At 32.7% G+C, this 16598-nt stretch overlaps 4 protein-coding genes across 4 annotated transcripts, besides 5 other annotated features; 2 read left to right on the top strand and 2 right to left on the bottom strand.

Moving 5' to 3' along the window:
- Positions 1-75: 75 nt before the first annotated feature.
- On the bottom strand, positions 76-865 carry TVAGG3_0558460 (uncharacterized protein; the record flags this gene model as incomplete). Its single annotated transcript, XM_001308280.1, has 1 exon — positions 207-668. The coding sequence occupies one exon, from the start codon at positions 666-668 to the stop codon at positions 207-209; it is 462 nt and encodes a 153-aa protein (XP_001308281.1).
- Positions 866-1037: 172 nt separating this feature from the next.
- Positions 1038-3338, top strand: TVAGG3_0558470 (COPII-coated vesicle budding; the record flags this gene model as incomplete). The annotated part of the gene is made up of 1 exon (XM_001308279.2): positions 1052-3298. One exon carries the CDS (start codon positions 1052-1054, stop codon positions 3296-3298), a length of 2247 nt encoding a protein of 748 aa, XP_001308280.1.
- A 2-nt stretch (positions 3339-3340) lies between these two features.
- Positions 3341-4373: a mobile genetic element.
- A 234-nt stretch (positions 4374-4607) lies between these two features.
- TVAGG3_0558490 (saposin family) lies at positions 4608-4796 on the bottom strand (the record flags this gene model as incomplete). The annotated part of the gene is made up of 1 exon (XM_001308278.1): positions 4608-4796. One exon carries the CDS (start codon positions 4794-4796, stop codon positions 4608-4610), a length of 189 nt encoding a protein of 62 aa, XP_001308279.1.
- A 497-nt stretch (positions 4797-5293) lies between these two features.
- Positions 5294-16598: part of a mobile genetic element that runs on past the window's edge.
- Positions 10840-10877: a mobile genetic element.
- Positions 11643-11677: a mobile genetic element.
- Positions 11945-13864, top strand: TVAGG3_0558530 (phage tail repeat-like family; the record flags this gene model as incomplete). The annotated part of the gene is made up of 1 exon (XM_051238417.1): positions 11945-13864. One exon carries the CDS (start codon positions 11945-11947, stop codon positions 13862-13864), a length of 1920 nt encoding a protein of 639 aa, XP_051096241.1.
- Positions 14616-14890: a mobile genetic element.

A 16598-nucleotide genomic window follows, 5' to 3' on the forward strand; every position in this document is an offset into this window, starting at 1 on the left:
TAATTAATAGTCTTATTGGTAATATGGGTAAATAAATACCACTGAAGAGTTATATCATTTTCAAAAAAAAGAATATTGCAATATTTTAATTTATTATAAAAACAACGCGAGAGAAACAAAAGTATAAGAAAAAAGTTCAGCATGTGCACTCAATAAAGGGTACAGTATTGTTTAGATGCTGAATGATCTAATAAAATTGAAAGAAATCAAGAACTATCATATGATCTATGAAGTGTGTTTGTAAGTAATTCAAGTAGCGCTGCTTTGTGGCTACTATTCATAGTTTGTAAGTTTAAATTAATTTCTTGTTCTTGATTATCAAGAAAAACGTAATTTTGACTTTCAGGAAATCCTTTTACTAGTGGACCACAGTTCATTGATAGAGGTTCTTTGTTTTGTTGTGGAATATTTTTTGAATGTTTTTCATCTGTTGAAGCTACTTTATTGAGAATTGCGATTTCATTCCAGTATCTAAATAACGAATCTTCTCCAAGTAAATTTCTTGAGTCTGTTATTTTGATTTGATTATGAAGATCTTTATATTTATAGTAAGTCTTTCCATTTTTAGAGTAATGGCCTAAGATTACAATGTCTCTTCTAAAATCGTAGATTGGAAGTTTATCAATTGTATTTTTAACATATCTTTCTACATTTGCTTCGACTGTCATAAGAAAATATAAAACAACTGATAAATATTCATACTATTTTTCATGTGGTAATCTAAATCTAGTAGCAAAAAACACAATTTTCAGGAAATATAAGGTGATTATTTTTGAATTTATCTTATAAACATTTTAAATGGAAATATTTGAATATAATGGATAAAATTAAATACATTTGTAGATTTAGTAAATTCCAAATTTTTTTCATAAATCAAAAAATGAAAAACAATTTCTAAATTTTGATAATTAAATTTTCATTTTCAAAAAAATCCGAAATAAGTTTTATTCACTATTTAATCAACACTACAATTCTTATTGATATTGTCAGTTTGTCAAAATATCGTACCAATTTGAGAGAATGAGACCAAAAAATATTTTTTTTTCGCTAAATGGATCCAGTTGATATCATTCAAAAGCGCGAAGACGAAAACGGCATTCGTCTTTCGTTTAACTTATGGCCAACCAACAGAATTGATGCTGTCTCGGCCAGCTGCCCAATTGGCGCTCTTTACACTCCACTTAAGAAATTGACACCAATCGGCAAAATCCAGAGAACACCACTCGAATACGAGCCAGTCCTCTGTCCAAACTGCCGTGGTGCATTAAACTGCTACGCACAAATCGATTTTAATTCTAAGACATGGGTTTGCCCACTTTGCAAGACAAGATGCCCACTTCCAAGCCAATACTCTAATATCACAAAAGAGCTTCTTCCATTAGAACTCCATTCTGAAGTCAATACTGTTGAATATCTTGTTAATCAAGGAACTGTCAAACCACCAATCTTTGTTTTTGTTGTTGATATCTGCAGTAACGAGAAGGAACTTGAGAATCTTAAGTCAGTTCTTCTCCAAGCCATTGCCATTTTGCCAGAAAATTCTTTGGTCGGATTCATTACATTTGGATCCTCTGTTAAGATCCATGAGCTTGTTGAGATCCCATACCCACGTTCCTACATCTTTTCTGGCAATAAGACTTACAACGCTCAAGAATTAGCCACAATGCTTGGTATCCAACGCCTCGCCAACGGTGAAGTCCAAACAACAATCATCGTTCCAGCCAAGCAGGCCGAAGACATGCTCAACAACTTAGTTGATCGCCTTGAAGTCGACAAACTTCCAATTCCAAAGGACGAACGTATGCAGCGTTGCACAGGTGCAGCTCTTTCAATTGCTGTTACATTACTCGAAGCCGTTTGCCCATTAATTGGCGGCCAAATTTTCTTGTTCACATCCGGCCCAATTACAAAAGGTCCCGGAACAATGGCCACTCTCAAGCGTGGAGAACCAGTCAGACAGCACAGTGATATCGAGAAAGGAAAGGCAGACCTTACACGCGCTTCTCAACAATTCTTCTCCGAAATCGGTAAGAACGCAAGTACAAAGAATATCGTCATCAACTACCTCTCAGCTTGCTTCGAAGAAGCCGGCTTGTACGAGCTCGAACCAGCCATTCTTATCACTGGTGGTTGGCTTATCTCAGCTGAGTCATGGGGTGATGTCAACATTTCACAGTCCATTGTCAAGTACTTCACAAGCATCTTAGAGAACGCCGGCGCCGAAGTCCAAACACAGATCATTTGCTCGAATAACTTTAAGATTTCCGGCTGCATTGGTCCATGCTCTCCAAAGGAGACACCAGGACCAGCAGTATCCGAAAAGCAGATCGGTATTGGCGGCACAACATCCTGGAGTCTTGGCGGCGCATTACCTTCAACAACATTAGCATTTTACTTCGATATTACAGCTTCTAAGGCCGATCCAGTTCCAGTTGGCACTACAGCATTCATCCAATTCGTCACTACATACAGAAATGTCCTTTCCGGACAATACGTTCGCCGTGTTACTACAACAGCCGTTAATTTCGGAGACATGAACGACAGAAGTTCATTCGCAAGGTCATTTGACCAGGAATGCGGCACAATTTTGTTGGCAAAGCTTGCCATGTGGAAATGCCGCACCGAGGACAATCTCGACGTCATCCACTTCATCGATAAGACACTTATCAGGTTCTGCAGATGGTTCGGTACATACAATCAAGGCGATCCTTCATCATTCACTTTCGGAGAGTCATTCACCTTCTTCCCACAGTTCTTATACCACTTAAGACGTTCTCCATTCATGAGCACATTCAACTCTTCTCCAGATCTTACAGCGTCATTAAGACATTCCCTTCTCATGGAGGACACAACTAACTCGCTCTTCATGATTCAGCCGACACTTATGCAGTACACTGCAGATTTCCAGCAGTCTCCTGTTTTCTTGGACATGAATTCGCTCAAGAAGGATACAATTTTACTTCTCGATACTTTCTTCAGAGTTCTCGTCTGGTATGGTGAAAATGTTGCTTCCTGGAGAAACCAGGGTCTCGATAAAAATCCAGATTACGAAAATGTTAAATGGATGCTCGAAACTCCACTCCAAGAGGCCAAGGCACTCATTTCTGAGAGATTCCCAACACCACTCTTGATCACATGCGACCAGGATTCATCTCTTTCAAGATATTTGCTCGCAAGATGCAATCCATCCGAAAATAACTACAACGGACTCGGCGGCTCTACAAATTCACTTTCTACTGAGGAACCTTCACTTTCTAAGTTCCTCCAGAAGTTGAAGGATGTCGCTGTAAACGACTAAAAAGCTTTATTTCAATTTTTTTAAATTCAAACATATCTTGAAGGGTGCACCCGTATGTACGTTTATTTGAGAGGAGGAGGATTACCCTCTCAATTTTGAGGGATTCGTTAGTTTATTTTCTCGATGAATATGGAATAAAATTTGATTTTTACCTTATCAATATACTTCATATAATATACACATGTTCATGTAAAAACTTTTTTCCAAAATCCTCAGGAATTAAGGGATTTTTGAATTTTAAGAATTTTTTTCGAATTTTTTCGAAAAAAAAATATTTTCAGAACAGCCTTAACGGCTAAGATTTAGGAACAATGTTAAGTATCAGAAAGAAAGGAGGTCTGATATAGACAACATATATCGTTGAAGGTTGAAAAAATCTCTAATATTTGAGCCCAAAATTTCAAATTTTAATTTTTTGAAAAAAGAGGCCACCCGTATGTACGTTTATTTGAGAGGAGGAGGATTATATTTTTGAAAGGGTGAAACATTATGAATATGTTAATTATATAATAATATGTATTATTATAAAAAAGAAAAAATAAAGCACGTTAAAATTTTTCTTTCTTGATTTTTTACAAAATCTACTTAGAATTATGCAAAATATGACTAAATAATTATAAATTTCAAGTTAAATTTTAATTTTGATAAATAATTTAAATTCAAAATAAGTTCAGTTCGACTATGTATGTAGTAATTCCTCAATAAAGTGCCAAAACCCTATTAAAATATATGAACATTTTCAACATTTTAATGTTTTTATTTAAAAATTTGATGGAATATGAGCTTCAAACAATTATTATGTAAATAAAAATAATTAAATATATGTATTTATTCGTATTACACCGTAGTAAGTCGATTCTTCCTTTCTTCTACTGAGTTTTGAATTTGATTTCGAATGTAAAGAGATTCAAAGGGAAAATACTAGCGGATAAAAAACCTCCATGAAAGGATCATAATGGAGTCAAGTTGTATTTTTTGATATTTTTTGCTTTTCGAGCCTAAATAGGTAGCCAAGATAATGCCTAAAAATAAGGTTCTAAATTCTGAAGTTTACATGATCCTCTCGTGTGCACCCTTAAACTTCAAGTTATCAATCTTACTAATTATTTGTCTTAAACACTTTTCCCTTTTTTCAGAGAAACTCATAGAATTAATTGTATGACTATTATCAAAAAATGAAAAGTAGGAATCCCTTTTGTATCGCAGGTTATATCAAAAATTCTGGCAAAAATATATATTAAAATGAAAGCCCCTTGAGCTATATTATTAGTTTATAAAGCTTAATTTGTTATTGATAAAGGTATTTTTTTTAACAAACGCCATACGTGATGCAAACCTCACGAGGATCTTCGTTTGAAGCAATGTAATCATATACTCTGGCTACTTTTTCTTCTGTGATAAGATGGCACATATCTTGGAACATTGGAACAAGTTTGCATATTTTTAAGAATAGATTGACATCTGGCTGTGCAAATTTGCTTGAATCTTCTTTAAACATATCAAGAATAACAGAAAACAAACTGATACATTCATCACAAATTAATTTTGATAGTGGTTCTGCTCTCGTTGAGCGAGGTTTGAGTTTTCTTGCTATTGAGCTTTGAACTTTAGTTAGTATGGTTAAGTGGTGTACTGTGGCACTGCGCGCCCCCGTACACCACCTAACCTTAAATATTTACAAAACCGGTAACGTATATTTTACAACACAAACGACAACACTAACTTAACCTTAAATATTTACAAAACCACCACCCACTTCACTTCACTAACAAACTCACTAATGTAAAAAAATAAACGTTCTCACTATCGTTCTCACTAACGACTTCACTAATGTTCTCATAAATTTTCCTCAATATCTTCATCATCAGTGTATAACCCTATTGTAGTCATACTTGAAGCCATAAACTTTCTTAACTTCTTAACGTACAATTTACATAACTTACCTTCGTCATCATATGGTTTAATGATATAAACTATTTCTATCTTTATACACAGTCAATGAAAAGTCAACTGTCTCGGATGTATTTGAAAGAACATGTTATGCTCAGGAAGGAAGAATAAATGTTTAAATGTATGTTGTTATATTTTTCGATTTGTATGATTGCTTTTGTTCTGTCATTTACATCCAAATAAAAAATTTTCAGTAAAATAAAAAATAAACTTAAAAATTAATGATATCACCACCTACACGTATGAAAACATAGCACAAAAATAAATTTAGGTGAAGTGGTGAGATCTCACCTCTTTTTTCACCCTGTTGAATTCATTGCTTTATATCTCTTCTTGGTTTCTTTTTAGTTGCTTTCTTCACGTCTGTCTCCAACTGTCTTTCTTCTTCGGCCGTAATGATACCAATTACTTCCACCAGTCAATGGGTTCAAATGGTCGTTCATAAGGTTTATACATTCCATAAGGTCCGTATGGATAAACCGCTGGTGAGAAGAAACATTTTCTTTAGTCCATCGACTCTATTTAAATGCATTGTTCACCTTTCATCTGGTCATTAAAGTCTTTTGCGTGTTTTGCAAACTCATCGTCCTTTCCTAAAGCATTTTCTGACTCAGTCGCAACCAAATTGATGCTTTATTTATGAGCCCTATTTTATTTAATCTTAACTTCTTTGCAACCCAGCCTCCAATCTTCCTTTATTTGCATCTAATGTCTTCGAAACCCTTCCTCCACTCATTTTATTTACTGCGTCATAAGCTCCAAGTGCTTTTGCTCCAAATGCTAATGCTTTTGTTCCCATTGCGCCTAAAGCTGCCAAGCTACCATTTACCATATTAAAATCATCTCTCTTCAATATATCTCATAAAAGTTCTCGTTACTGGAGAAGTCAATGAACATAAGCGTTCTCACGGGTTCGCCTCACCGCTTTGCGGTCTATCTAACTTATTTCTTATCTCATCTATACGCTTCAAAATGTCTGAACAATTGCTAACATCTTCTACAACAGTTATTTCATCATGAATGACCTCAAGAACAAGCTCATTTAATATGCTATTAAAATCATCTCAATAATGAGTCCATCCTTTCCATCTTTAGGTAGCACAACATCTTTCATTGAAGAAGGTTCGACAAGTCTTATGTTAAACTTACTGACAAAGTTTGTTATACTATAATGCTTCGGGGCGATACATGTAGTTGAAAGACATAATATAGATTCTTCAGCAAATTACTTATACTGGATTTTATAACAATGTTCACGAGACAAATACCAAATTGACAATCTTTGTACAATCCTGCTGAACCTTCTACTGTAAACGTCGATGGTAACATTCCACGAAGGTCATCTATTGACATAGTTGAGTCACTGTATTTAATATTTTCTTAAAGCAATCGTCATTATCTAACCATGCAATAGCTTTGAAGTTTTCATTCGAATATACATCTGCTTCATTAAATGTAAAACCTGACTTCTTTGCAGAGACGACTTTAAAATCTATTGAGTTTGTTTCAAAATTATATGCTATGCTAACTTCTGAAGGTAATGGATGCCCTTCCGCAGTCAGTTGTTCTCTCACTACCGTTTGAAGCTTTGTATTAAAAACTTTCATGTCATCTCCTGTATCTAAGTTCACATACACAGCAACAGGAAAACTATCTTGCTTCTTTGTTTCATCATTATACCTCAAAACATTAAAGTTCTTCAATAATATTGTTCTTCCTGCTGGAATACTTCTAACTTGTCTTATTTCAATAGCTTTCTCACCTCCTACATACTCTACCCAGTGTCTTGGATATTCATAAGTATACTGACTTTCTTGAATTTTGGTTGGTTTCATCATAACATGTTCATAGTATATCTTTATACTCTTGTCAGTTAGACTCGGTGCTATGTTCTGAATATTTCTGACTTGCATTTTTAATGGAGATAAAATGAAGCATTTAATACATGATAGATGAAGACATGAATGAAACTACAGACAAACTTAACTCTTCTCTCATTCTTCCTTTCAGTAAGGACTATGAGTTCTGTTCAAATGGTGTTTATTTCTATTGTGGAAAGATGGGTTCAGGTAAGACATTTAACCTCATTCGTCATATACTCATAACAGAGCGTTTAGGAAACGACTCTTACTATGACCAAATCATTATATCAGCAACTTCAGACTCTATGGATTCAACAGCGAAAACATTTATGTCAAAAGTTCAAGCCTCTGTCGTTAAAGTTCCAGACAGTGAACTCATTGAATTTCTTCAACGTTACATTCGACGTAAGAGAAAATATTATGCCATCGTTGAATTTATACAGTCAGGAATGCAAAAGACTTCTGAGGAGATGGAAAGAATTATTGACAAACACCACTTACGTCAATACTCAGGAGTTTACGATATGAAACGACTTACAAACTACATTCTGTCAAAACTTTCAAAATACCCCTTCAAAAAGTATCCTTCAAACACTCTGCTCGTTTGTGACGACTTCGCCGGAAAAGGTTTTGTGTCAAAACCAGACTCACCATTAGCTAACATCATTACTAAAGTCAGACATTACCACTTAACTGTAGCAATACTTATGCAAACATGGAGGTTTTTAGCTTTAAACATAAAACGTCATAACTGACTTCGTTATCTTTCAAGGTTTCTCACGCTATGACATTGAACTCATTTGGAAACAGTCAGGTATAACATTACCTTTTGAAGAAATTTGGGAAGCATATAAGTCTCTCATCTCTCCTCGTTCATACCTTGAGATTCATATCATGACTAATACCATTAAAGTCAAAAATATTCCATGGGAACGACCAACATTGTTTTAAAGTTTAACCTTCAATTGACTGATGGTAAACAAATTCCATGCATCTCTGTCGCCATTTCTGTTAATATTTTTGCTGTCATTCATATCATCCACTTCCCCATCCGTTAGCTTTTGAGGATATGCTTAGAATAGCTGTTCTTAAATGAAGGCTTTTCACCTTTGAGAGCATAAACTCTATAACTTTCTGCATACTTTATGTTTGAACCTCCTGAGCCATCATTGACATAAATTTTTATAGGCTCCACCCTTGTTCATGTTCCTGCTTCTTCCCTTAGCTTTTGTTCAGTAGTTCTACATCTTTATACACAGCACCTGTCTCAGTGAATTCAACAATATTTTCATTCGTTAGTTTACATTCAAACCCTTGTCAGTATATTGTTCATTTCATACATATAAAAGGTTTTTATTCTATATGAAATGAGAAGCAATCCATCTTAGCTGGTGCGTTAATGTTCCAATTGAACCAACATCAAATGTTGACTCAACGACAAACAATATTGTCATAAAGAACTATAGTCAGAGTGTTTGAAAGAACCAGACTTAAGTCAGTGAATTTAAAACTCAGCTTCAAACGCTAACGCTACATCAGATGTTAAGTTAGAGATCCACCACTGGATCAAATTCTTTCAAGAGAAGCCAACGACAATCCTTACACAAATGTTCAAACAAATCCTTCAGATAACGTAGACCATTACCTTCTTCAGTTATACCAAACAATTTTACTCAAAGACGATAAGAACTTTTGGTAAATCTTATAGTAAGAACCAAATAATTCTAACAAAGGAGGACCTGAAAATGTTATCTCACGAATAACAGGGAAACAATGTGTCATTGACTATCTCGACCCTGAAATCGAATGCTGCGGTCAAACTCCACTATTCATGAAAATAGGTAACATCCGCATCATTGAAACACCAGGAACTACAGGAGTTGAGTTTAAGTATAAATATTCGAATGAATATACAAAACTTTCAACAGAATATAAGCTTTGTTTGAAAATGTTTTAGTAAATTAAAGCAATTTGTAATATCTATCCAAAACTTCTTCAACAGTATCAAAACTCATCTTCATAATGCAAACCCAATCTTATTGACTTGGTGCAGTTTTCACTAACACAATATTTTTCTTTCTCTTGACTGACATAACTAACTCATTTGTTTCATCAAACAGCAACAACCAAAGTTCAGACCTAATACATAACATTCATACTTTATATTTTTAGCTCTGAGTTCTCTGTAAGCTGTTGCATTTAATATTTTCTAAAAAGTCAACTTCAACAGTCATTCGCACTGGTGCCTTCAGTTCTACAGGCTCTCCTTGAAAGTCAACAAGTCTGAATTGCATGTCTTTCAAATTATGAGGACTAATGCGAACCCATTTACCTAAATGAGTTGCTATGACAGGAACGTTGGAATGAACATTGAATTGACTGCATAACAGAAGGATTTAATTCTACTGAACCTTTACTATTAACTCCTGAAATGCCTGTGACATTAGCTATTTTAGACTCAATGTATAAACAATTGCCATAACATACGTATGGAACAGATTTCATCTCAATCGTTTTGTCAACACTTTTCAAAGGAAATGTCATATTATGCACCCAAAAGAAGTTGTACTCTATGACTCATTCGTGTTATCTTAAACTCCTTCGCATAACTGAACTTCAAAACTCCTGCAATAAGTTTAACATTCATTAAGTTTTCTTCGTTATCCTTGTTTATTTAGTATTTATGAGAGCATTTAACACTCCAGCTAATGTTTCCATCTTATATTCTACATTATTGTGAAATCTTATTTCGTGCTTCTTTCCATCTATTTCAATCTCCATGAAATCTGTTTCATCTGTTATAACGAATGAAGCGATAGTATTGAAGTCAACCATTCTGAATGCAAGCGCCTCATTCTGTAGACCTAAGTTTGTTTGTAGCTTTACTGTCCCGTATTCGTTTGGGTCTGTACTTTGCAAATAGAACAACATTTTATTCTCATTAAAATATGAGTATAGCTGCATATGCGTATGAAGCTGACAGAGCTAAACGTTTATATTTTGGTCAATACTCTCTCACACTTACTGACAAATATATTGTTATCACTGATGGAAATACTGAGAAATACATAACATGGAAGGACTATGAAAAGTTGACCCTATTTTAACTCCATGTACTATGCCGTTATATAAGGACGGTGAAATTATTGAAAAGATATATACAACCGTATATAGGTCTGTTTATGAAGCGTTAGAATATATGTTGAATCATAATCCGAAAGATTTGACCCAAGCACTACACCATGTGCAATGCCTTTTATTAAGGACGGTGAAATCGTAAGAGTTCCGGATTCAACGGTTTACACAGCTGTTCAAAACAGTTTACAAAACATTTTAGCGAATATCTTTAATTCAGAAACTACAGAAATAAAATTACCATATATAACAGATGCTAAAGAAATTAAATCAAAAACGACAACATTATTTACGTCACTTAATGATTAATGACTTATATCATTAATATTCCTGCACCAACTACAGCATTTGATCCAAACTCAACGGTTTGCAGTGTACCTTTCATAAAGTCGCAAAGCGACCAGGGCGAAGCCCATGACAGTTCATTAATTGCTTTAAGGGATTCAACAGTTAATGAATCATTAAAGGCGTCATTAATGAAAATCATTGATTTTAACTCATTCACGAATACATATAATTCATTCATTAATGTTTCATATGCTTCTAAAGAAGGTGAGCCAAAAACTATTGATAAAGCGGTGTATGAAATAAAAGTGTTGTAAACAGAAATTCATCAAAAGTGACACCTCAGAAAAGCTAAAATATTGAATTTTTGGAACTTTTGATAGAGCACGTTTTTAAATATTAATTAAAGTAAATGTATATTTTGTAAAGATTCTTTTTAATAAAAAAATAAAATTTTGAAGAAGAACACAAAATCTTCTGAAAAATAATATCACATAAACTCATATTATTTTCTAATATATAACTATTTTATATAAAAATCAAATTCAATGATCTTAAAAGCGAATGATAAACCTCAAAATTTACGAATATAATGAGTGGGAATATAATGCTTATCTATCATAAAACCATATGAAATATCAATTTTTGCTTTACGCCTAATTTTTGACGACAATTAGCAAAAAATTAAATGTTAACACTCAGTCCATTTGAATATGAAAAATAAAATTGACTTTGATTAAATGTTTTTATTTATCATGCAATTCTTCTTGCTAATTGTCGTCAAAAATTAGGCGTAAAGCAAAAATTAATATTTCATATGGTTTATGATAGATAAGCATTATATTTTCACTCATTATATTCGTAAATTTTGAGGTTTATCCTTCGCTTTTAAGATCATTGAATTTGATTTTTATATAAAATAGTTATATGTTAGAAAATAATATGAGTTTATGTGATATTATTTTTCAGAAGATTTCATTCTATATGCCTATGAAAAGTACTCTCAAAACTAACTTTTTCCTAATTATAATTAAATCTAGAATATTATATTATGCTTAGTATTATTTCATTTTTCTCATTCAATTTAGAATTTACAAATGTCAAAAAATTGAGAGCTGTCACTTTTGATGAATTTCTGTTTACAACAAAAGCATCAACGACGAAATTGAATTCGTTAACTTTCGACAGTGATAGTTTCGTTAACAGCATAACATCGGGGAAAACAATTTTAACGAAAGAATACTTAAAATCTCATGTTAGTGAGTTCGTTGAAATTGAAAAAGAAGGTGGAATTAAGTTCGATCCACTGAATTTCATTTTCAGCTTAGCGAATGCGGGTGTTAGTTCTGCGGAATGGACAACTATACAAAGTGAAATAAATGCAATATGGACGTTTTTGGGGTCAAAAGCGGGAATGAGTGAGCTTGTAAATGCTGCAAGAACATTAGGTGAAACAGGAAATTTTGTTGATGGTTTTAAAAGACTTGTTTCAAATGTTTTAACAAACACAAAGAAATTATTTAGATATACTGTACATAACAGACGGATTTTTGAACAGATAGCAACAAACCCTCCGGTTATGGCTGCGTTGATGATGGTTAGAGATATAAAACCACGTAACGACGGGAACGAAGAACATGAACAACAGGATACTGATCGGGTTATTCGAGACATTAAAAACGTGTATCCTGAAGTTATTGATTTATTTAGAGGAGTTAATGATTCAATTTCAAAACATTCTATAGCCCTCGATGAAGAGAATAAATTAACAGATTATATATTCGTCATTATTGCAGAATTAATGAAGAGAATAAATGAAAAAGGAATTGGTGATATCATTAATGTCAGCGATGTAATGATGAAAAGAAATTTTGACTCATTATTTACAAAACCGAAAACAGAATATAGTCTTTATGACGTAATTACTGAATTAATAAAAAAGATTAATGATAATAAGAGTTCTGGCGGAAGAGTTGAATTAGAAGTGAATGATGTTAATGAGAAATTAGCCGAAAAAGCAGACAAAAATGAGCTTCTAGCTCTGAGTGATAAAGTCAAGAACCATGTTCATTATATAACTTCAGACGAACAGATTATAACGGACTACCATGGATATTTAACACGAAGTGATGAAGCGAAGACAAAAAATGTTAATGAAAGAAGATATAAATACATTCGTGCTAAAGGTTATGACATAAGCTGTACTGTACAGTATGATGTAGCTAAAGCACAAGAAGCATTTGGTTATAACGATGAAATATATGCCTCTACTTTCTCTGTTAAAGGTGTATTAGTTGAACCAAGATTTACTTTGAGAGTTAAGGCAAAAATAACTGTTGAAGATGCTATTAAAAGTAAAGCTGACAAAGTTGAACTCGAAGCAATGAACAAAGTTTTGAAATCTCATAAACACAACATCTCCGATATAAATGAACTTCAAGCTACATTAGACAGTAAAGCTGACAAAGAACATACACATGAATCCTTCACTACTGTTAGAGCAGACGACATAATATTGAACTATACCCTCGGTTCAAGTGCACCTTTAGAGAATCCAAGTACAAGCGTAAAAGATACACTAAACAATTTAGATAACAGATGTATGAACATTGAAGGTCATGTCAGAAACTTTGAAGCATACACACTACCAACAATGTTAAACAAGAAAGCCAACAAGAACCATACACATGAAGAATTTCAAACAATCAAGATTAAAGAAATTAAGGCATGCATCGAAATAGTAACAAAAACGGGAAGAAACGGTGCAACTGTACATGAACAAAGAATTTATCCTCCTACTTTTCCTAATGGTTTAATAACAAACAATATAAATATTGTAGATGGCAAAGGATTTATAAATGTTAAACATGAGCTTCAAACAATGAAGGCTCAGATTCTTCAAACCATATATCCTATAGGCTCTATTTATACGTCAATGAATTCAACAAATCCAGCAACAGTTTTAGGTTTTGGTACGTGGCAGCAGATTGTAGACAAATTCTTATACTGTGCTAACTCTTCAAAGCAAACAGGAGGTTCGAAGAAAATTAAAGAAGCAAACTTACCTGCGCACACTCATACAGGAACTACAAACACAACAGGTAATCATTCACATTCAATAACAAAAAGAGGTTATACAAATCTTGCAGCAGGTTCGGATAGACAGGGAATGCATAGATATGATATTTCAAGTGACCCAGTAGATTCAAGCGCAGGTATTTTCTGTGGAACCGCAGGAAATCATTCACACACTTTCACAACAAATCCAACAGGCTCGGGTGCAGATTATATGCCACCATTTGTGACTGTATTCGCATGGTACCGCGTTCAATGAACGCGCTTGAGCCTAGAATAAAATCTTTAACTTTACATAAATGAGCTTGAAAGAAGTATTCGAACAACATCCATGGAGGTCATTTAAGAAGTTCAATGAAGCTGCAAAGAGTTGGGGATTTACTAACAGAGCTGAAGTGAAAAGGTTCTTTGACAAAAATGTTGTACATCAAACAAAAATAAACCCTTACGACTACTTTTTACCAATTTACTCCAACACTCCTGACGCATACCAATTTGACACTCTCATTCAAAGCAGAAAAGGAGGACATAAACCATTCCTCATCTTCATTAATGTTAACACTCGTAAAGCTTTTGCGTATATAATGAAAAATAAAGGAACTCATGAAGTGTTAAGAATTTTACAAAAGTTTGTAGCAGAACATAGCCCAAGTACTTTAACATCAGACCAAGACAGTGCATACCTCAGCAATGAAATCACAGATTTTCTCATTAAGCATAACATAACTCACTACACTACTGAAGACCATAACCATAACATACTCGGCATCATAAACCGCTTCATAAGAACGCTCAGAGATTTAAACCAAGAGCGAGACTTTACCGAAGAAACAATGAAACATTTTCTCGAAGTATATAATTCCTCAACACATTCTACAACAGGACATACACCAAATTCAATGACACAACAACAAGAAGAAAAGTATATACAAAAAAAAAAAAACGAAGCCAAACACAAAATATCAGAAATTCAACACAATTTACCCTCATTCCTGGTACAAAAGTTCGTGGGGCGCGTAAAGGGTTGGCGTCCTAAGGCGTCCTGATGTAAACTATTCAATTTTTGAGAAGTTTACACCATAATTGAATAGTTTATGGCGTCCTGAGAGGAGATTTCAATGGGTATGGCGTCCTAAAAAATAGAAGAAAATGATTTTTTCTCGATTTTTCTAGAAATTGAATTTTTTAAAAAAGAAAAAAATCAAAACGTATACATTCAAGAAAGACTATAAATGAAGATTTTTCTATTTTTTTTTTCATTCTAAAACATCTTTTTTTGGATAATAAAGGTGACCAAACTATTTTTTGAAAGTCCGCCATAACTTTAATGGTACTATTTCAGCGTGTACAATGAATACAAAAATTCTAAGAGTGCCACATAAAATAGTACTTTAGACTTAAGTTAATGCTACCAAGCAAATGTTAAAAAGATGACTTTAGTGTTTTGATAATCAAAGATTAAAATCATTATTGTCTAAATCAATAATCATAACGACAGAAGTTAATGTTTTTTCATAAGTGCTTTAAATCCACTTTTAAAAGTATACCTCAAAAATCAAAATATCAAAAAAAAATTGGCCGATAGGTTTGGCTTTAATTTTTGTCTGCTTTTATGATTTGATATGGATGTTATAATTTTAAAAGTTGAGCCAAATTCACCAATAGATTTTTGAGATTTGCAAATACTCAATAATTTTCAGCGTGTTATCTTTTATTAAAAGAACTATTTGGTTTCAGTATCATATAAATTGATATTTACTTTCTATTTGAACCTTCATTTAGCTAATGATTTAGTAATACAGATTTCATCTAATCCTTATAAGAGAATTTTGAATTTGTTATAATAAAAAAACAAACAGATATAGCTTACACTTCTATAATAAAGATACCTTTTATAGAAATCAGTATGAAATGTGTTTTTTGACACGTAAAGCTCTCAATTCATTATAACATGTTTGTCGATTTTATATATTTTTCGCTTTCATTATCTATGATATTAAAAATTATGTCATCAGAATGTGAAATAATTAAACAAATGCCCTACGGGAAGTATTTTAAAAATTGATTGTAATTATAGTTAGATTAACCATCATCACTTGCAAACCGAACTAATTTACTACTTCTCCAATTAACACTCATGAACAATGTTTTTTAAAAAAAATATAATTTTTTATTCTAAAATTTACATTAACATGTCATTTATTATGATCTCATAAAACATATCCATATATTATAGTTACAGTAATATTAAAATTTCAAATTTTTGAATTAATTTGGTTATATTATGACCATTAAGCCAAGATCCCAACTTCTCTATGCTATCTATGAATTTCAACTCTATATGTAACTAACACGTTATAAGTTTTGTTTATAAATATAGGTGCATTTCAGTAAATTACTCTTTTATAATAGTTCTTTTATTACAGCTATAAAATCTATACTAAATCTATATTTTTTATACTAAATTTATTAATTGTAATACTAATTTTAATTGTTGCTGATCATATGCTAAATTTTATATGAAATTCTTAATTAGAAACTTGAGTTGAATATATATTAATATGAAAAATCGGTGTTTAAAACAAAAATACAGCTTGATTTATATAGTAATTTATAACTTTACATATTTTATATAAATTTTTATTGAATTCAAATATTCAATAATTTTTTTATGCTAGATTAGTTGTATTTATTTAAATATATTATATTGGCAACCTTTCTTTACCCTGTCCTAATAAACGCATTTTGTAAAAAATATAGTGCATCAGTTTCGAACTAGCGTCCCCGGTACCTAATAGTAAGGGGTAATAACCATTCGACCATTTGCCACGTAAAGCATCGCCAGATTTTTTTGTATTTAATCACTCCAAAAACACTGTTTTGGCTTATTGGAAGCATATCAGACATAATCGCCATAATCAAAAAATCTATATACCCAATAAGTAATAAATTTGTCGATATAGATTTTCCATAAAATTAGTTTTTAGTCTGAT

Source organism: Trichomonas vaginalis, chromosome II, assembly GCF_026262505.1.
Source record: "Trichomonas vaginalis G3 chromosome II, whole genome shotgun sequence".
NCBI lineage: Eukaryota > Parabasalia > Trichomonadida > Trichomonadidae > Trichomonas > Trichomonas vaginalis.